Below are 21468 nucleotides of genomic sequence, written 5' to 3' on the forward strand. Positions count from 1 at the left end.
AGTTTTCTATAGACACACTGTTTTTACACTTATGTGCCCATTTTTAGCTTGTTCTTTGAATAAACCAAACTACATATTTATAAATAAAAAATAATTTATAAATAATATTCTTATATACATATTCTTACCGATCTAAAAAGTAAAAGTAAAGCAAAGCTAAAAAATAAGACAAAAAACGTAAAATTAACTCTAAATTTAAGATTGAAAAATTTAAATTTTGGCTTATAGACGAGGGTGTTAGTTACAGAGTGAGTGCACGCATGAACTGATTATTACCACTGAAAAGCGTGGTTAAAATCTAATCAGGTTTAATATGTTTCAACTTTCCTTAAAATTTGAGCTAGCTTCGATCTTAAAAAATAACTAAGAAATGGGTTCACAAAATGAACTAGATATGCACTTTTGTTATTAATCAAATGTTTGATTTTTTGTTCTTCTGTCAAACACGCACGCAATGCATAGGGGGTTGGGGAGGGTGTGTATGGACCTTTTGACTTATGTGCACGCTTTTAGATTATAATCAAAATGCAATGACCGGATTTAATTAATAAAATTAAAATTTTTAAACATTTGATCACTAGGCAGAACCATATATATGCACTGGCAGAACCATACATATGCACATGCAACTAAGCATACACATGTACGTGCTGGCGTGCTGCATGTAAATGAGTAGGCTAAAGCGGTTATCAATCTACTAATGCATATGCTAATTAAACAGAGCAAAACCCTACCACCACAGCGAGCCACGACATCTACGTATCTTGGTCAGCCTAGAAATACAAACCCGAACAAAACCTTGCTAGTTAGGCAACATCCTCACCATGGCCACACACACCCAAAGAAAGCCACATCTCACATCACAAAACGTGCATCAAACCTGTTTTGAACGAGCAAACCCAAAACTCTTCTGAAGTAAAGGGCTCGGTATGCACTAATTACGGAGTCTACTTTAGAGACATTCGAATAGTTTGTTTTAAGAGCTTAAGATTCTAAGAAGTAGGTAGTGAGAATCTAATCTCTTCGAACTTAGAAAAACTAGAGGTTTCCATTTCTAGCCTCATTTTCTAGATTTTACGGGCATGTTGGCACGGCTCTAGCTTCATACCTCCTTTGGAATTAGAGCTCACTAAACTAGAAGTGATCCGAAAAAATAAACTACAGTCAGAGTTGGATTTGAGCAACTCCATAACTCTACTATAGAGTGCACTCCTGGAGAAGTTCGAGCCCTACCAAATATGGCCTATAACTCCATATTCTCATAAGCTGATAGCTGTTTGACAGAGCTTACTTAGTTCTAAATATTTTATGAAAAGTTACACGTTTCAAAAGCTCGCCAAACAGACTCTAAGAACAACCACACACGTCACGACGGCCGGGAAACCGCTCTAACGACCGCTGCCATGGAGAAAAAAGATCGAGCGGGCATTCCACCGGCCGCTGTCAGCCTATCATCCGGCCGGCCGGCGACACCGACTTGCACTGCCGGTGGTAACCTCCGGCAGACCGCCGGCCGGCCGCCATGAGATTGCAACATCTATATATAGCTTCCGCCATTGACAGCAACAGGGAGCAGGTGTATCGATCGGCAGCTCGCTAGCTGCTAGCCACACAAACGGGGAAGGAAGAAGAAGATCGATGGATCGATCGAGAGGGTGATGACGACGCTTTAATTAATTAGCTGTGTTGCCTTTTTTTTTTCTTTTCCACGGGCGATGATGCATGAACGAGCCGTGAACCGGTCTGGCCCTTGGATTGGCTGCTTCCGTGCTAAGCGCTGCAACTTTGCAAAGAGAGAGTTTGGCAGCCTTGTTTTCAACATGTGCCACAGTGTTTGTACATATAAATATATATTGAAATGGAATATGAAGAAAGAGAGAGAGGGAGAGGGACGTAATTGACCCCCTGGTAGCTACTACTGGTAGCTGTTAATTTTTCTTCAGGATTTATGTGTCACACTGTGCACCGTTATTAGTACATGTATGGATGTGCATGTGCATACTCCTTCCGTAAAAAAAAATCAATTCTTCGGTTCCCGTGTCCAACGTTTGACCATCCGTCTTATTTAAAAAATTTCAAAAAAATAGAAAAAAATTAGTCACACGTAAAGTATTATTCATGATTTATCATCTAATAAAAAAATATCAATCGCAAAAAAAATTTGAAAAAGACGAAGAGTCAAAAATTATAAATAAAAAATGAAAAATTGGTTTATTTTGGGACGGAGTGAGTATATGACTAGCTAGTTTAGTTTGACTGTTTTAGAATTTGCAGTGCTTTCTTTTTTACAAAATTTGTTTATTCCAGGACAAATCATGGGCATAAATCAATTCCTGTGTTTCCAACCTCCAGGGAGGCATTAATTAATTCACATTTAATTTGTTTTGTTGATATATATATATATAACAAATATCATTGACAATCACTTAATTCTAAGAAATGTCAGACGAATATGAGTTCTATAAAATGTCATCGTACAAACGAATTTATCTAAAAAAATGTTATCACCGTTAGGGTTCCATCAGCATTTCTTCATTAAGTTCTATAGTATGAACAATATATTTAACAACAAAAATGGACAGAACCCTAACGACGATGGTATATTTCAGACAAATTTATTTGTACGATGGTAGTTCCTAAAAATCGCACTCGTCAATGGCATTCTTAGACTTGGATGTTTGTCAATGATATTTTTTTAGATTTTTTATCTATATATATATATAACTTGTTTAATTAATTAGGCAGTCCATTCTAGCTCAGATTTTAATATTATTTGAGACTGTTTAGAGATATCTTCCAATTAAAAATGTGCAAATCATGTCAGGGATGGTGCGATGATCTACGGAAGAAGTATCGTGCGTGTTGTCACTTTCTAAATAATTTTAGTTAATTATGAGGACAAGTTAAACAAATTTTGATGAAGCCCGAAATGAAACTGCTGAATAAAGTCATTTATTTGGATACATATATATATACGGATTAACACTTTAGGGAAGAAGCCTAGCAAGAGAGTTAAATTAAGGAACCAAGCATGCATATACATATTTCTTATGTGTTGATTAATATATGATGCTTCACTCACTTTCATAAGAAACTCTCCGCTTTAATTTATCTATATAACCCTCTGGCTCTTTCCCTCCCATAAAAAAAACTATAGAGAGCATGCTATGACCTCCAGTAAACTATGTGATAATGAAAGTACTGTGTGTCAAATATGTACCCCTCATTCCAAATTAATAAATTTATGATTGGATGAGACATATCCTAGTGCTATATATGAATCTCAACAAACTAGTATTAAGATATGTCACATATAGTGCTAGCTAGTTTTGCTTATTTTGAAACGAAAGAATATGCGTACCGTTTCATATGTGATTCTAAAATATAAGTATTTCTTAAAATGAATCATACAAAATATTAATTTATATTTTATAACAGAAAGAGTAGCTACCTATAGCTAGGGTAAGAAAACTTGCTATGAGTCAAAATAACACGTGTTAATTGATCCGCATTAGCTAGATTCTTCCCAATAGACATGCAACATATGGTCTAGATGCATGCGTTCCCGGCCTCTGACCCCTCTCAGTGGTCTGAAGCGACTGGCTAGTAATCACCTAAAGTACTGTGTCATGTAGAAGAAAACACGTACGTACAGTCACTGTCCATCATCACTTTCATTTACTTACTTTTGTTTGGCTCCTTAAACCAAATTAATCTTGAAGCCAGTATATATTTGAACCATAGTACAAATTTTAGGGTTACAATAGAACACTCTGACAATGTCAAAGGCGGCAAAAAAAAACATAGCAAAAATTAGAGGTGAAAGCCAAACGACATATTTACAATAAAAAATAATATATAAATAAAAATTATATATATATATATATATATTCTTAGCAACCAAAAAGACGATGCTAAAAATAAACTTCGGTGAAAACCCAAAAATCAACTCTAAATTTTTGGTTAAAATTTTAAATTTTGATTTATAAGTATAAACCGAAATGAAAAGATATAATGATAAACCAACCAAAATAAACCACTGGGTGTCCAAATCAAGACGAAAGCTACGTGTCAGCAGTTAGCCAAGAAACTCATCTATCCATGCACGCGTCGCAAGACTCCTCTTATGCATATAAAATGGGTGATTTTTTGGTTTTTGGAAAACGCCAAAATATTTACAAATAAAAAATTATATCAATAAATTTATATATATATATATCTTCTTAGCGATGGAAAAGCAAAAACGAGAAAACAAAATACGTACGATGAGAAACCTTAAAAATTTAAGATTAAAAATTCAAATTTTAGTTTATAACACAGGCATAACACAGTGACACTTTCGCAGTTTCGCGTGTATTTTTCTAGTTCTGCTGTTCTTGACCGGACGACTCGGATGATGTGTAATTAACGTGCCATCTACATCAGAGATGGTTGATCGATCCAACACCGTTGTTCAACACTGCAGCGTCAACACTTTCGGTCGTGGAAAAAAAAACACGCCTTGCAATCATGCATGAAGCCTCTATCTTTTTCCACAGCCGCCATCACATCAGATTAGGAGCTAGCTTTAATTTCTTTGATAAGTATATGTAGGACACTGGTTAAATATTCGTACTTTGCTACGGATTTTATGATGTATTATCAAATTTTCTTATATGAAATAGTCACCTTAATTTAAATTTATAGGTAGATATCAATCTATATTTAACTGATTTTTAATATTATTAAATTTAAGGGCTAAAATTGTAAAATTGCAGTGAGGATAGTTGGTGGTGGCAGAATACCACCACTACTACTTTTTTATTTTTTTATAGGAGTATAAATTATATTTCTAAGGAAAATATTAAATCACAGCATTGTAGCAAGACATACGGCTGGTCACAATCATTATTAGTTAGTTCATGCGTATGTGGTGGTAATTAAATTGAAAATGTGTTCTTGTGCGTCATCCTGGACAGAGGATTATTATCCTAGCTGTTCCATCCTGATCAAAATCTGGTCGTTTTAGATACATCGATAGTACAGTTCCTCGATCGTAATGCTACTGTAACCACTGCTGTTATCGTATGCAATAAATGTAAAAATCTGACAAAACTATAAAATTATGAAGGTATGTGTTTAAAAATTATATCTACATGCGGTGTACGCGATGGTTTTTCTAGTACTGAATCTGAAAATTTCAAAATATTTACATGTGATCCATTATATAAACATCTCATAATCTACCTTTTGACTTATCAACAGCAACCAATTAATATTCGAATTCTGAAATTTAATTTTAGATTCATATCGGGCTAGGCTTTTCATCTAGCCTATTTTTTGACATTAACATTTAAGCCACATGATAATACAGATAAAAATTTAGCTTTATCCATAAATTATTTCGTATGGTCTCATCTATATTTTGCTGTACTACGACTAGCTTATAATTTAACTTTAGATTCATATTGTGCTTTTCATCATAGCATATTTTACAACATTAACATTTAAACCACATAATAATACAGAGATAAAAATTAACTTTATCCATAAATTATTTCCTATGTTCTTATCCATATTTTGATGTACGACGACTATCTTATCAATCATAGAGAGAGCCTTTTCACCTACATAACAAAAGTTATCGTGACACGTGTCAGCTTGAGAGCAGCCGACAAGTTAAACATTTGTTAATTGTTTTTGTTGTTATAATAATAACTGGAAGGCGGCTTGGCGGGCTAGCTATAATTAACTCCATTAGTGCGTGAATGGCACTCTTAATTCACTTTTGACCGGTTAATTTGACAGTGACTAGCTTAATCAGCATCGACGACAGAATGCAAATAACATAACGTTTTCATTGTTAATTACGTCTATTGACTGCGTGTCAGCGTGTGTGCATGGGGCAATTTTACGTTACTTGAGAAGCTATCAGAAGATACTACTTTTTTCTATGTAAATTTTGGTATCTCTTGATACCTTAGTTATTAGGACTCTAAAATTTTGGTACCACTCGATACCTACTTAAGTACGGTAAAATTAGTCGGCAGCATGGTAAAAACATCGGCTAATTAATCAACCATACTTAAAGAGAAATATTCTTTGATTCACTTTGACTGGTTAATGAGAATTAATTAGGTGTGCCGCAATTAAAGAAAAAAATTTAAGTATGCACGTAAGTGTGCAGTCTTAAGTCACTTTGACTGGTAATGAATTAATGATGGTGACACGAGTGTTGTTCCTAGCTTGTTTGCTTTAGCTTTCAAATTATGAAACATGTTCACTGCTGTTATTAACCATGTCTATATATAGTCACCTGCAGGCTAATATTAGTGGCTCTTCTATTTCAAAACATAAGATGTTATAGTCTTGTCCTAACTCAATTGTTTGAACTTTGATAAAATTTGTAGATATTTTTTAATTATTTTCAATGAACTTGGTCGAAATAAGAGAATTTTGACTTGAGACAAAACTAAAATACCTTACATTTGAAAAATAAGGGAGTACTTCATTAGCCGATCCAGTTTAGATCAGAGGAAAAATGAGAAAACAATTAGAGAGATTGAATTAGTTACAAAGTAATTAACGTCCTGTCTTTATGGGGTGTTTGAAATTAAGAATCTCCTCATTCTCATTAATTTATTTGGTTAGCTTCCCTTTATTTGGTTTTGGAACATCAAATGTGGGAAAATGTTAGAAAATTTTACAACCACTTGATAGTTTTCACCAAATAATCACACATCCAATCTTTTTTTCTTGTGCTTATGCTTATAAGCCAAAAAAAATTAAATTTTCAACCTTAAATTTAGAGTTTTTTTACCGTAGTTTATTTCGAAGCCTTAGCTTTTAGGTCGCTAATAATACACATATAAAAGTTTTATTTACAAATTATTTTTCATTTATAAATATATTGTTTAACTTTTTTCATAAAAAAACCAAACAATCGCCCCTTCTGAAATTTACTGTCCGTGATATATGCATGTGTTTATATCCCTATGCTCGAAACATGACCTTACACGGATGTACTACACCGAGTGAAAAATCAAGTATCACAAACAAGGAAATCAACATTTTACTTTCAGATTGTTCATGCAGTATGCTGCCACTCCATTTCGGAAGAAAATAATAATAAAAAAAGATGGCATGCATGCTCCCACTAAAACACAACGTACAAGTAGCTAGTACCACACTCAATGGCACCTTTTTTCTCCCTAAAGTCTTTTGAGCCCATTCTTGGGGTCATGACAACTAAGAACCATGGAGTGTACAAGGCATTCCTTGTAGCCCTAGGTACCCCTGGCATGTCTTTTCTATGTAACTAAGACCGTGTTCGGTAGGAGAGGGTGAATTAGTTATCTGGTGTGAAAAACTAGCAATAAATTAGTACATGATAAATTAATTATTAATTATTAAAAATATGAAGTATATTAATATGATTTTTTAAAACAACTTTCCTATAGAAAATTTTCAAAAAAAATCTCCGTTTAGCAGTTCGAAAAGCATGTGCGTGAAAAACGAGTGCATCTGGGATTAGAAATGGGGAGTTGAACATGACCTAAGAGAGAAGAGAGGTCTTGTAGTTTGGCAAGGCAAGTAAAGAGGAAGGGGAGAAAAAAAAAGGGAGATTGCTTAGAGACCAAGAACACCTCAAAGCATGTCAAAATGCTCATGGTTCCAAATGGTGTGTGTGCTAGCCTGGGGGTGGTGAAAGGATGCATGATGCAAGGTGTGCAACCAGCTGGGGGCCCACACCAGCAAGGGCACAGATGCCCTCTAGGGGAAAAGTGTCCAAATTGTTCCTATCCCTCCAGCCTCCAAGAAATTCCAAAAACAGTTGGTCAGTAGCTTTTTGTTGCATTATTATGGATGCTCAATTCCTATGGTGAGGTTGTGCACATGTGTGTGCGTGCGAGAGAATAATTTGTCAACTTATATAGAGCTATAGGTTTAAATTGCAATATAGACATAAGGAAATTTTGGTCGATGCCGAGGAATTTGATTACCTTTTCCTCTTTCCTTTTCTTACATAGGCCATCACATCAATGTTCTGGGATATTTGATGAAAACTTAGGGCTTGTTTAGTTCTCAATTTTTTTTCAAAAACATCACATTAAATCTTTGGACATCTAAATGAAGCATTAAATATACATGAATATTAAAACTAATTACACAGTTACGGAGGAAATCGTGAGACGAATCTTTTGAGCCTAATTAGGACATGATTAGCCATAAGTACTACAGTAACCAACATGTGCTAATGACGGATTAATTAGACTCAAAAGATTCGTCTCGTGGTTTTCAGGCGAAATCTGAAATTTGTTTTTTCATTGGTGTCCGAAAACCCCTTCCGACGTCCGATTAAACGTTCGATGTGACCCCTTTAGCAAAAATTTTTGCCAACTAAACAATCCCTTAGGATTTGATGAAAACTTAGGATGTTCTTTCATGTCAACATGTGTGAGAAGTTTTCGAAGTATTTTTTTTTGGTAAGAGTCCTTTATTCAACAATCCCATACTCATCTTTTTGCTCGTGCTTATGCTTATAAGTCAAAGTTTGAATTTTCACTCTCAATTTGGAGTTGATTTTAGGTTTTTTTATTATAGTTTATTTTCCAAACTTGGATTTTAGATGGCTAAAAACATGTATACAAAAGTCTTATTCACAAATTATTTTTCATTATATCATTTGATTTTTTCCCCTAAAAAATCCAAAAGATAATCCCGATGGTATACATTTGTTTTCTTCCAAAATTATTTGTAGTATAGAGTAACCACGGCCTTTTCCTGCATTCGGAGCGTTCCATTTGGTTACATCATCATGGACTAGGAAATGGCCCGAGAGGTAACTGTCACGCCCGGAGTTTTATCCCAAGCCTAAATCGTAAAAAGAAATCCGTAAATAACAATTGGCTTAATTAACTCAGGAAAAATCCCTCTAAAAGGAATTAATTCACTTAAATCGAGGCTCGCAAATCGACTAACAGGATTTAAATTTAAATTGCAGAAGTATAAAATTTGGCCAAACAAAATAATTTAAAACTCGGCAAAAGTGGGGTTTTCCTTTTTCTCTCCTTTTTCCTTTCTTTTTCCCTTCCTTCTCAAATTGGGCCGAAGTCCAATTTTCCTCCCTCTCTCTTTTTCCTTTTTCTTTTTCTTTTTCTTTTCCTTCCCGGGCCGGCCCAGCCGAGCCGGCCCGTCTTCCCGCTCGGCCGGCCCAGCCGCGCCGGCCGCTTCCCTCCCTTCGCGCGCGCTCCCGCCTGGGCCGCGGCTCCGGCCCAGCTCGCCCGCTCGCCCGTCGCCCGCGCCGCGAAGTCCATCGCCGCTCCCTCCTCTCTCCCGCGCCACTGACAGGTGGGGCCCACCTGTCAGTGACTGCTTCGCCGCTCGCCCGCGCCGCGCCGCGTCCGAGCCGGACTCCGCGCCGTCGCCGCAACCGCCGCCGCCGCATCCGCCGCCGCCGAGACCGCGTCGTCGCCGACTCGGTCTCCAACCTCCGCCCGCCCTAGCCGGTCGCCGCCACCCTATAAATCCCCTCCGCCGCCGCGCCGTCGCCCACTTTCCGTCGTCGCTCGAGTCGCCGCCGCACTGCCGCCGTTCGCCGCCGCCGCGCAATCTCGCCACCAGTCGCCGGTCGCCGCCACTTGTTGCGTCACCACCTCCGTCCCGCTGTCGCCGACCGGTTGCCACCCTCGTCGCCGCCAGTGAGCGTCCCCGCGCCGCGCTTTCCTCCGTCACGTCGTCGCCGTCACGCTCGGTCACCTCGCCGCCGCCGAGCGATCTCCGCCGCCACCGCCGATCTCCCGCACTCACCCGCGTCGCCACCTTCGCCTCGCTCTCGCCGACCCGCCCGCGCTCTCGCTGCCGCCGGTGAGCACCGCCACCCTCCTCCCCTCTCTCTCCCCCTCTCCGGCCGACCGCCGCCGAGTCGCGCGCCGACGCCGGACGAGGCCGAAGCCCGCCGCTCCCGTCGGCCACCGTGGTCGTCGTCACCTCCGCGTCGCCGACGTCTGGCCGCCGTCTCTTGCGCCCGCGCGTGCCGCGCTGCCGCCGCTCGCCAGTCGCCGTCGCCGCTGTTCTGCTGGGTTGTGCCCGTGCGCCGCCGCCCCGGCCGTCGTCGCCGTCGCGCCGTCGCCGCTCGCCGGTCGTCGCCGTCGCGTCGCCGTCGCCATGCGCCGCCGCCGCCGCGTCGCCCGCCGCTCCCGCCGGTCGCCGCCGTCCGCCCGACCGCGCGTTCGGCCCCCATCTCTCTGTTCCCTCTCGCTGACGAGTGGGTCCCACTCGTCAGTCGCTCCCCGCGCCCGCCTTCTCTCTCTCCTCCCGGGCCAAGCTGTCAGCGCCTCTTTCCCTCTCTCTCACCGACAGGTGGTCCCCACCTGTCAGCCGTCAGTACCCTCTCTCCTCGCTGACGTCAGCAGCCCCATTAACTGCGCAATAATTGATTTAGGACTTTTCTGTTTAGCTAAAAAACCCAGAAAACTTCTAAAATTCATAAGTAATTCATCTAGTCTCCGTTTAGGTCCATTCAAGTTTCATTAAATCCAGAAAAATGCCAAGAATCCATTAAAAATAGTTTCTTTCTCTGTTTCAGTAGTTTTTAGCCTGTTTTTCTTGTTTTGCCTTGTTTGTCGTAGGTTTTTCCCCCGTCGCAGCGCCGTTCGTTCTCGAAGTCGTCGCCGAAGTTCCTCGTGGGTCTAAGCAAGGCAAGTGGCACCCTTCTTTGATCATATTGAACCTATGATTATAAAATCCTCCGCTTTTACATTCAAACATGCATTGTATTCAAATGTCTTTACTTTATGTATCTATTGGGCATTTACCTTTATACCCGTTGATTCCCATTTATTATTGTCATCCCAGGGTTAATTTGACTAGAATTAGGGTTAGTCAATGCTTAGCCATGCTTAGTTCAACTAGCTCACCAATTCTTATTTAATTATTGATTAAACTTTGTTAGACCTTTAATGGGTGTTATCATTATTCATTTCCCGATAGGGATTAATACAACTAAAATATTGCTTATGGTGGGCTGTGGGTGCATGGTTTTGAGAGTCGTGCCCATGGCAATTAAGGACCGGTTCTCAGGAAACCCTGAAGGTCTTACACGTACTAACCACAAGCCAGAATGGGCAACGGTGAGACTCGTAATCTAGCTTGTCCCTATTCGACGTACCCAGGCAAGGGTAGGCGTGATGGAGTATGGACGGGCAATCGTGGTGTAACGAAAGCTTCTCCTGCTTCCGGATCTACCAAGGCACAAGAGGGGACTGCCCGACTTGGTGTAAAGGAGGGGGTGAAACCTGAAGTGTGGTGCGATTGTCTAGGGAGGGCTGGGTGAAAGGTCTTATCATGGTTTCCGTACTAAGGTATCGTGGTGATACGTTGGGGCGTGGTAACATGCTTGGGAGCCATGTCTTGTGGGTAAAGTTGTACACCTCTGCAGAGTAAAACTATTCGAATAGCCGTGCCCGCGGTTATTGGGCGAACTGACAGACTCACTGGGATTAGATGAACCTCTTTAATAATTTTATTAATCTTGGAACTGGTTTGACCCTGCGCAATGTGGTGTAACGTTGGCAGTGGTTTGGGTCTGTTGCAACGTGGTGTAACGTTGGACAGTGGATGTTTATCTTAAATGTTTACTTTACTTTTATTTCAGTCTATTTTATCTACCGCTTTGCTAAATTACTGCAGCTTTGTGCAAGTTAACCTTAGCCTATCCTTGTTACCCTATTGCATTCATTATTCTCCCTCTCTTGGGTGTTACTTGTTGAGTACGGTGGTTTGTACTCAGCCTTGCTTACTCTTTCCCCCACCAGAGCAAGTGCCAGAGCCTGTGTCAGAAGAAGGTTGTTCCGAAGGTTGAAGTGAGGTTCAGTCCGCTGTCGAGAGTGCCTGTGGTGTGGAGCCGTCTTCACCAGCTGAAGCTGAAGATTAGATGATCTAGTCTTGTTTTCCTTTTCCGCTGCATTTCGATAGATAATTGTTTTTATTTGTTTTTAAGTCGTGGAACTGTGTATTAATTTGTCATAGTGTGTACTCGGGCTGATGCCTGGACCGAGATTTAATACATGCTATTGTTCAGAAATTTGGTGTAAATTTCTGGGCGTGACAGTAACTATGTGCAATATTTACATATATGTATTAAACAACTTATATCAACAATAAACCAGAACGCAGCATGCAAGCTAGACTGTAAATGATGAAGGCACGGCTGCTGATGATGAATCCACCCTTACAAAAACAAATATTATCCCCTTGGACAAAAAAAATAAATCAGGATGTACAGATTAATTCATAGGACTAAGGTGATTATTTGGCTTTTCGAGAAAAAAAACGAAATACCACATTTGCAAAAAAAAATAATTTGAGAACAATTTTTTTACATATGTATTCTTAGCAATCTAATTTAAAAGTAAAGACTGAAAAATAAATTACGATAAAAAATCTAAAACCAACTTTAAGTTTAAGGTTACAATTTAAATTTTGGCTTATAAACATAAACCAAAATAAAAAGACAAGACTATAAGTTTTTATTTGGAACAGATGAAGAATAAGCAAAGATGACTAGCAAGGTAAAGGATTAATTAAGTATATACATTTAATTTTTTTTGCAACCATGCATATATGGCAGAATTCCTTAGCAATATGCATATATTACCTGCACCCTTGTAACCGTTCATTTCCTTTTTCTGGAGTTTTCCATTTGTCATAGTGGACCACATATATAGAGTAGCCCCAAAAGCACATACGTGTACATCATCGTGCTACATGACAGGAGATATATAGTCATGCACAGGTAGATCATCTGACCATGCATGCATACAAGTATGCAACCATACATGCAAATAATCAAACAATAAATTTTATTTTATTTGCAGGAATTATACATACCTGCAAAATCGAACAATAGAATATATATATATATATATATATATATATATATATATATATATATTGTATTCCGACGCTAGCTGCAAGATAATGATTTGTTATCTATATGTATATTTATAACGGTGTTGATTAATCGATACAATACACAATATATAGTTATATCCGCAGAAAAACAAGTGAAGGGGTCGTGTATATATGCATATATAACAAATCTAGTTGACTTATAAAATTTATCAGAGCGCCAAATGACGCAGAAAATTCCATTAATGAGCTAGCTAGCTGGTTAATTAATTTAATTTGCTTAAAAACTAAAACCCAGTGATCATAAATATATTCTCTGTGAAAAAAATACACACACCAATACACCATGCATCATCATCATCATCGTCCATGCATCATCATACGTGCGAGTGTATATATATGCATTGTCAGGTACGTACGTCTGCATCGCTTTATTATTTTTTTGTGTGCAAGGACGTACAAACAAATCATTTTGATTTTTGAGTAGAAAAACCAAAAGGCTTTAATTGCAGGCGGCTAGCTAGCCATGCATGAACGCACGCGTGCAAACACCAGCCGTGTACGTGTATGTATACAGGCTATACGTACCTGCAGTACGTACTGCGTGTGCAGACAATGATGCACCGTGTACTATACACCTTCGATGCGGTTTGTTTGGGTTTTTCATCGGAAAGTCAAACAGTTTATTTGTAAAAGAAAAATAATTTATGAAATATATATATATATATATATATATATATATATATATATATGCATTTGTAGCGACAAGGCATGAAATAAATTTTGATAAAAACCCTAAAATCGAATATAAATTTAAGATTGAAAATTTTATATTAGCTTGTAATCATAAAATATGATGCGTATTTTCTTTTTTTTTCTTTTTTTGAGTGGGGCCAGATTATTTTCACGCCATGACGGGAGGCTACCTATCTAGGTTTGCCAAAAAGCCAAATGAGAAGAGAGAGAGATAGAGAGAGAAGCCAAAAAGAAGACGAAATCAAAAGGCTTTAAATTCACTTCAAAAAAGAGGAAAATAAGACAAAAAATATCATGGATGATTCATGCTTTGCTGACGCTGCGGTGCTTGCTGGTTTCAACAGGTGAGGAGATGAGGTTGGCTTTTTTTTTTTTTTTGCCAGGGAGAGAATGGTTTGGACCGGGTCGGCCCATTAGGAGATGGATGAGTTGGGCCTGGAGGCCCATGGAAGAATGCCATGGGAAAGAAATATAGGGATTTTCAGACTGGATTTAAAACTTGTTGACTGTGCTTCATTTCCAACCTGAATTTGGTACTTAGATCAGAATTCATGTTGAACTTGTGTTGGGACTCGGTTTGAATGGAGGAGGAGTAATATGTTTAGAGCAAGTTTGAGGGTGCTATTGAAACTTTACCTGATGCCTTTGATTATAATTTTTTGTGGAAAAATTGAACACTTGGCATCACATTTCTGTTTTCACCATGCAGATGCATCCTAACCTGTTTTTCTCACGTGCAACGGCTTGTTTGGGAAAAACATGAGAAGTCAACTTCTTAGAATATGAAAAAGTGTGGGTTTCCTAGCTTCTTACCTCTAGCTCATTTTTTTTGATTCCGTAGAATCTTATAAACAGAGCTTCTAACAGAAGATTCTCAAAATGGACCTTTAACTTTATTTATTTTACCCTATTCCGTCTATTCAAGATGAATATTTTTGAACGGTAAGAACATTAATTTATATTCAACATTGCAGGGTGCACTCCAATGAAAAGACTTTAAGAGGAATTTAACTCACTAATATGAAAATCCTATAAAAAATTATGCATTTCAAAGGAGCTCTTAGGTTACATTTTCTCTCTCAACATTTTAAGATATATCGGCTAATATGATTTTATGATAGTTATTTAAGGATATAGATGAATTAATTTTTACGAGGTTGAAAGATTACTTTGTATATATTAAATAAAAATCTATTTTATACAATTTTTTACATGAAATACATTGTTTAGTAGCTTAATACGTGCCCAAAAATCTAAAATCCGAAATAAAAAAAGAACATAGGCCTCTACCTAGTAGTGACGAGTGAGGTCGTGAGAATGAGAAGCTGTGGATAACCAAATTAGGCCATGTTTGGTTTATGTGACTAATCTATTAGTTTCTCTACTTTAATCTCCTTTTAGTCCCAAAAATCCAAACAAGAGGGATTAAAAGAGACTAAAATTGTATTAGTCTATTAGTCTCTTCTATAGGTATTTATTGGGACTAAAACTTTCTTTTACACATGTCCCTAACAAAAATTTCTATATATGATGCATTTTTAGTCTCTTTTAGTCCATCTAACCAAAAAGTAGGAACTAAAGATTTTAGTCTAAAGACTAATTTTTAGTCTAGAATTAAAGAACCAAACATCACCTTTGTTTTCTTTCTGCGAGTAAAAAAAGAAAAGAAAAGAAAAATCAATTGCCAGTGCCACATCAACTCTCACGTCTGAACTGCTGCAAATCCAAAGGAGCGGAGGAAGAAGGTGGGGAAAAAAAATGGCAGCTTTGCTCCGCCCCGCCGCCGGGGTCGCCGTCCTCCTCCTCGTCCTCGCGGCGGCCGTCTCCACCGACGGCGCCACGAGCTTCTACGCGTCGGACCCAAACCTCGGATCCGCCCGCGTCGTTTTCCAGGTAGCATCCACGATCCCCCTTCTCTCTTCTGTTCTGTCGCTAAGTTGCTCAGTGCCAAAAAGGAGCGATTTTTTTGCTGGGGTCTGTAGAGGAGACGGGCCAGGAATCGTGTTCTTGGCACGGTTAGATTCGCTGGACTCATCGAAGATTTCGGGATTGTGAGCTGTGAACGAAAGATCTGGGCTCAAATTACGGCGCCGTTTCTCTTTGCTGTTTCCAGATTCGTTCGACTGTTCGAGAATTGGTTTAGAGTTGCGTTGGAAATGAGGAGGCGTGTTACAATTAACAGTTGCTACGCGAGGGGTATCAGGATCCAGACGTCAAGGATGATGTGCAGGCAATGTGGATTGGCGGTGTTGAACCGTCCGTTCCTATTCTTGTTGCAAGGTTTTACTAGGATTAGGTCATTTTTTTTTCTCTTTTTTGGAAAGGAACTAGGATTAGTTCAGAATTGATATATGCCACTTAGCCTGAATTATCTACCATATGACACATTACCACAGCCTTTACCAAGCTGGTCAGCATATTTACGTGGTATTAGGTCACTCAAGATTTAAAATTCCTGGATATATGTAGATTTCGTGCATTTTCTTCCATTTGAGATTCTGTATCTCGTATTGGTGGTACAATGCCAGATCATTTGTATTTTCAATTAGTTATGAATTGCTGTGGCTACTGTCCTGGTGCACTTAGCATGTGCCTGTTGGTAGTGTTTATTCTTATTTCTGTTGCAATTTCACCTGCAGACAACTCATGGCGACATTGAGTTTGGATTCTTTCCTCATGTTGCTCCTAAGACAGTTGAACACATTTACAAACTTGTGAGGCTTGGGTGCTACAATACAAATCACTTTTTCCGGGTAATTACTCTTAATGGCAGGCATCTTGTTTTGATAGATAACTTTATCAGTTCATTATGCAATGAGTTGCTGTCCAATTGCAGGTTGACAAGGGTTTTGTTGCACAAGTTGCTGCTGTTGTGGGTGGTAGAACTGCTCCCATGAATGACGAGCAGCAAAAGGAAGCAGAGAAAACAGTTGTTGGTGAATTTAGTACTGTCAAGCATGTCAGGGGAATTCTGTCCATGGGAAGGTATTTCCTTTGTCAACTTTGTGAATACGTAACATTGTTGATCTTCTAACAATATAACTTTGCTACTGTTTGTTCAACAAGAGCATGTAGTACCTTTCTGTAATCCCTCAATGATTAGCCAAATCAACATTGTTTATCAATGGTTAGCAGGTTTACAAAATGATAGATATTGAAGATCCTTCATATGTTCTGTAGTTACTTTTCCTATGTGTCTAATGCAAAATGAATGCATTATTGGGGAAAATAGACCTAGAAAATATCATGAAATAATTCCCTTTGCATGTATCTTAGTTTGTTGTAAAATCACTTATTTTCATCTGATTGCAATGATATAATAAACAATATAGCATCACCTATCACCTTTTCCCCCTTTTTCAAGGCACTCAGATCCAGACAGTGGTTCCTCTTCCTTTTCTATCCTTCTTGGAGATTCCCCACACCTTGATGGACAGGTATTTTAACAATTTCTTCACTGGTTCATGATTGGTGCCAGGTGCTTAAATGATTAAACATTGACTAATAATAATTTCAGTATGCTGTATTTGGAAGGCTCACAAAAGGTGATGACACATTAAGAAAACTTGAGCAACTTCCGACTCGTCGAGAAGGCATATTTGTAATGGTATGTATGTGCCCACCTGAAATATACATCATCTTCTTTATGTAGGTGTTGTTTTGTTTTTTCTTAAATCCCATTATGCTGTTTTGTCGACTGCAAATTCTCTGTAAGAAGTTTGTAGTTAAATAATGTTTTTTTTTTTTGCAAGTGGTGGCATTCAAGTTTTTGGTCAGATAGAAGTATAACTTATTGTTTGTGTCCTCATTAGCGTGTGTTTTTGGCCAAACAAACTCACTGATATGCATGGCTTTAGAAATAGTTGAACCCTTGTATTAATCTTATCACTTCTGTTATATTGCTTAACTTCCTGTCAAAGTGTACTATTGTGCATTCCAAATGAAACATTAACATTTCTTTTTGTTATTTTCAGCCTATTGAACGTATCGGCATTCTGTCAACATACTATTATGGTAAGAATTGAAAATATTTAAAAGTTTCTTGTCTCATCTCTTATTTGTCTTTTGGTTTCTAAAATCTTATACTGCAGACAAAATGAAGTAAAGCACTATATAACACATTTATACAATGTTTTGTCTTTCCTTCTAGAATTTATGCCCCTGAGACGAGATCATCTTCACAATGCTTTAGCATTTATTTTTCATAAAACGTATATGCCATTTAGATATCAAGCTTTTTGTTTGACCATTTAATGTTGAATTTGCTATAGTAGTAGAACAGATCGAAAATTTAATATTGGGCATTGGACATGTGTAAAGAAGCGCGTACCATGCTGATAAAGCAACCCTGTGATGTGAGTGCAAACTAGAATATTAGGCGTCTAAAGTTTTGACTTGTATAATAATGAAGTATTAGATAATGCCATTTGCCATATTCGAAATACAATTATTCTGATCTCTGCCCAACCACCTAAGTTTGTCATACCATATTCTGATTTCTGGTACCATACTTGCAAGTTATCCAGGGCTCTTGTAGTGCCGTGTCTATTCCATAAATTCAAAGGCCATCAGTGCATTTCCCCGCTTTCTTTAGAAGCAATATATTATTACTCATCATGTTAAAATAGATTACCAGGTTGCATTTGGAACACTTAATAAATATTGGTATGTCCTGATTAAGTCCGTTGGTATAAAATCTTTTTGGGGCATTTGCAAATTTGCCACTCGTTTTTTCTAAATTGCATGGATGCCACTCGAATGACAGTTCTAGTGGCATTTTTGCAATTTTTAGTGGCAGTTTTGCAAAATAATATTTCAAACCAGTGGCAAATTTGCAATTGTCCCACTTTTTTGACTTGTATTATGTTGCATTTTCCGATGTTTCTCCATATTTTTTATAAAGTCTTTTTTTTTCCCATAAAGTTCCCCTATTTGTAAGGTGGTTTACCCTAGTGCATATGTGTAGATCCTGGGATAAATGGTCAGTTTTATTAATAGATAGTTATGTAATTTGGATTTGAAGTGTTCACATTTCTGGACATTTTGTTATCTTATGCAGATGTTGATTTAGAGAGCTGTGAAGCAGAAAAGTCCATCCTTAGAAGGAGACTTTCTGAATCAGCATCAGAAGTTGAGAGATGGGTAAGAGTCTTGTTCTAGAGATGCTAAGGGCAAAACCTCTCACTCATTTTCAATTCAGACTTCAAAGAATGAGCCCATGTGGTCAACTAAGTTAACTTGTGTTTGTCTTTGCAGAGAAGAAAGTGCTTCGCATGATACTGGAGTTATGTTAGGTGATCACTTGTTTATGATTTCTGTTAGAATCCGATTTACACAATAGCAATTTGTTAGTTGGAATGCAAATGAATCCCCAATGCCACATATGGATCCTTTGTTGCCTTCAGCTTTGTCCTGTTTGTCAGATGAATATCAGTTTGCCAACTTCTAGACAGGAGGACGTATCTTTCTTTTGTTTTGGTTAACAAGAGTAAGAGCGATCTTGTTCATGTAAGCCTCAGTGGCACTTAAACGATTAGCTTGGTGAATTTTCTCGCATGGTATAACATATAAGTGAACATGTAGTTTCATCTTTTTTCTCTGAAATTTCCTTAATGTTTTATCTCAACAGTGAGCTTGTGAAACAGTATCCTCATTCATTAATAACTTCTGCTACCTTCAACCAAGTTGGAACCATGCTAATGGTTGTAATAGGTGATAGTACAGTACTGTCTTGTCCTAATGAGACCAGAGAGCAGTCTGGTTGTTTTCTATTCTCATCAACCCTGTAATGATTAATTTATCTAAAACTATATTACTCACTCTTTACTGACTGAAAACTATTTTAGTGGATAGTTCCAGGGAGAACCCAATTTTTTTGTGCTTGCTACTTTAGATTTCACACTGTTATCAGATAATGAAAATAAAATTAGTTATTTCTTCCATCAACAGGTCTTCAAAACAAAAGATCTTCATCAATAATCCTATCAGAGGTTACAAGGATAGTTATTGAATTGACTTGATCTGCCAGATCATTTGGTTATGAGAACCTAAATCTCAGTTCTTACAGAAAGAGAGAGAATACCTGGCTAAAATTTATACTTGAATTACTTCATTCTTTGCACATAATTTCCTGTCAATGTAAATCCAGTTTTCTCTATTATGCAGAGCAGGTTCCTTCTCCCTGACTTGATCACTGAGGTCCAAATGTTGAAAGTTTAGCAATGGGCGAGGGAACCTCTGGAACAGAATTTGTATGTCGCCTGCATTTATCATATCAAAATGCTGTAACAGTTCAATAGAAATGTGAATAGTTTTCTTTCTTTTATTCTTTTATCAATCTTGCCAGCACACTTGGACATGTACACAACTACACATCATGCTGAATTTGACTTTGTGTTCTTACGAACAATACATTGTACTGGTATCTTATTTACGAAAATACTGTACTGTTACCTGCATTTCTGCACTAGCTTCTAAATTTTCATCATGTGCTGGCCTGAAAATACAGTGAATCTGTGATCCTGATAGATTGAAATCGCCAACTTGGGTCTGATTTTCAACAAAGCAGGCATTGCCCAAACCAAAACCTTCAAAAGGAAGGAAAATTGGAGAGCATGCATGATACAGTTGCTGGTTGACATAGTTGATTTCAGAGCTATACTCCTGGTGCACAACATATGGTGGGCACATTGCATAGACCATTTCTGACATGAAACTTGTACTAATGTGATACAGCTGATCTACAACACTTTGGTTCTTGACTTCTTCAGCTCTTGAACAGAACCCCATTTCTTCTTGTATATCTTCACTTGTCTGCACTGCATGATAACTGTATATATGTGTGCCTGTCACCATCACCATCTCATCCATGTGACTTTGTGAGGGTACACTGATGCATGTACTAGCAGGCAGGCAGGATCACATCGTCAGCTAGCAGCTAGCGGCTGAACTGTGAGCCGAACACAGCTGAAAACCAAGCCCCCAAGTTGAGGCATGTCGCCCCATGTCAGGCAGCAATTATCATGGAGGACCCAGACATGATTCTGATTTAATTTTCTCCACCATTAAAATACCCACAAAACCAAGGAATATTTCTTCCGCCCATGGTTCTAGCTGGGTTTAGGTTAAGAAGAATCTTTCAACTGGATGGAAGAAGGGACTACGGATATACATCTATTTTTGCAATAATATTTGAGGGTGCAAATGAATAAATTAAATGCTAGAAAAGTTGAATAGCTGGTTTTTAAAAGTATTCTGAGTAACTTATAAACAGAAAGTTTTTGAAAAAAAATCACACATTTAGTGATTTTTTAAGCATGCCCCCCGTATTCTTCATCGACGCATTATATTAGAACAGAGCCAAAATAGGTGATGGAATAAAAACATCCCAACTTTCTTGAGGATGAACCGGTATCCGTTTGTGAGAGTTTAGAGGTTTATTAAAATTTGAGATTGTTTTAAGTGCGTATTCTAAAAGAACATCCAATGAAGTATGATCATTCATGCCACTCTTCTAAAAGTATGATCTTTTTTCATAAATTTTCTACATCAACATTATTTATAGACTTCTAAGCTAATTTTTAGCTTTATGATATTCAATTAATTCATCCATTTGAGAATTTTTTTATGTTCACAATCTATCCAGTCATCTAGTTACTGAATATGTCCAAGTTCATATAGGGATTTCGTTTTAAGCAAAAACACGGGCATGGGGGCAGTGGTGTGTCTGTGTTTAGTCACCTACTTAGATATATGTGTTTGTTTTAATTAAATGGCATAACACATATATGTTAATTCAAGAGTAAATTGCACTGACCATAT

At 38.1% G+C, this 21468-nt stretch overlaps 1 protein-coding gene across 4 annotated transcripts; it reads left to right on the top strand.

The window, feature by feature from the left end:
• Window positions 1–15308: 15308 nt before the first annotated feature.
• Window positions 15309–20134, top strand: LOC102721208 (peptidyl-prolyl cis-trans isomerase CYP23). Of its 4 annotated transcripts, none has more exons than XR_423935.3 (10): window positions 15309–15540; window positions 16287–16400; window positions 16484–16632; window positions 17012–17084; window positions 17165–17254; window positions 17622–17661; window positions 18707–18789; window positions 18904–18941; window positions 19597–19637; window positions 19813–20134. XR_423935.3 is itself a non-coding variant. In XM_015842645.2 (9 exons), exons 1-8 carry the CDS (start codon window positions 15406–15408, stop codon window positions 18922–18924), a joined length of 705 nt encoding a protein of 234 aa, XP_015698131.1. In that variant the 5' UTR covers window positions 15309–15405; the 3' UTR covers window positions 18925–18941; window positions 19818–20134. The 4 variants fall into 4 exon arrangements, 2 of the variants coding, with proteins under 2 accessions (XP_015698131.1, XP_006663034.1); XR_001551491.2 differs by having other exon boundaries at window positions 19818–20134; XM_015842645.2 differs by lacking the exon at window positions 19597–19637 and having other exon boundaries at window positions 19818–20134.
• Window positions 20135–21468: the final 1334 nt, after the last annotated feature.

Source organism: Oryza brachyantha, chromosome 11 (assembly GCF_000231095.2).
Source record: "Oryza brachyantha chromosome 11, ObraRS2, whole genome shotgun sequence".
Classification (NCBI taxonomy): domain Eukaryota; kingdom Viridiplantae; phylum Streptophyta; class Magnoliopsida; order Poales; family Poaceae; genus Oryza; species Oryza brachyantha.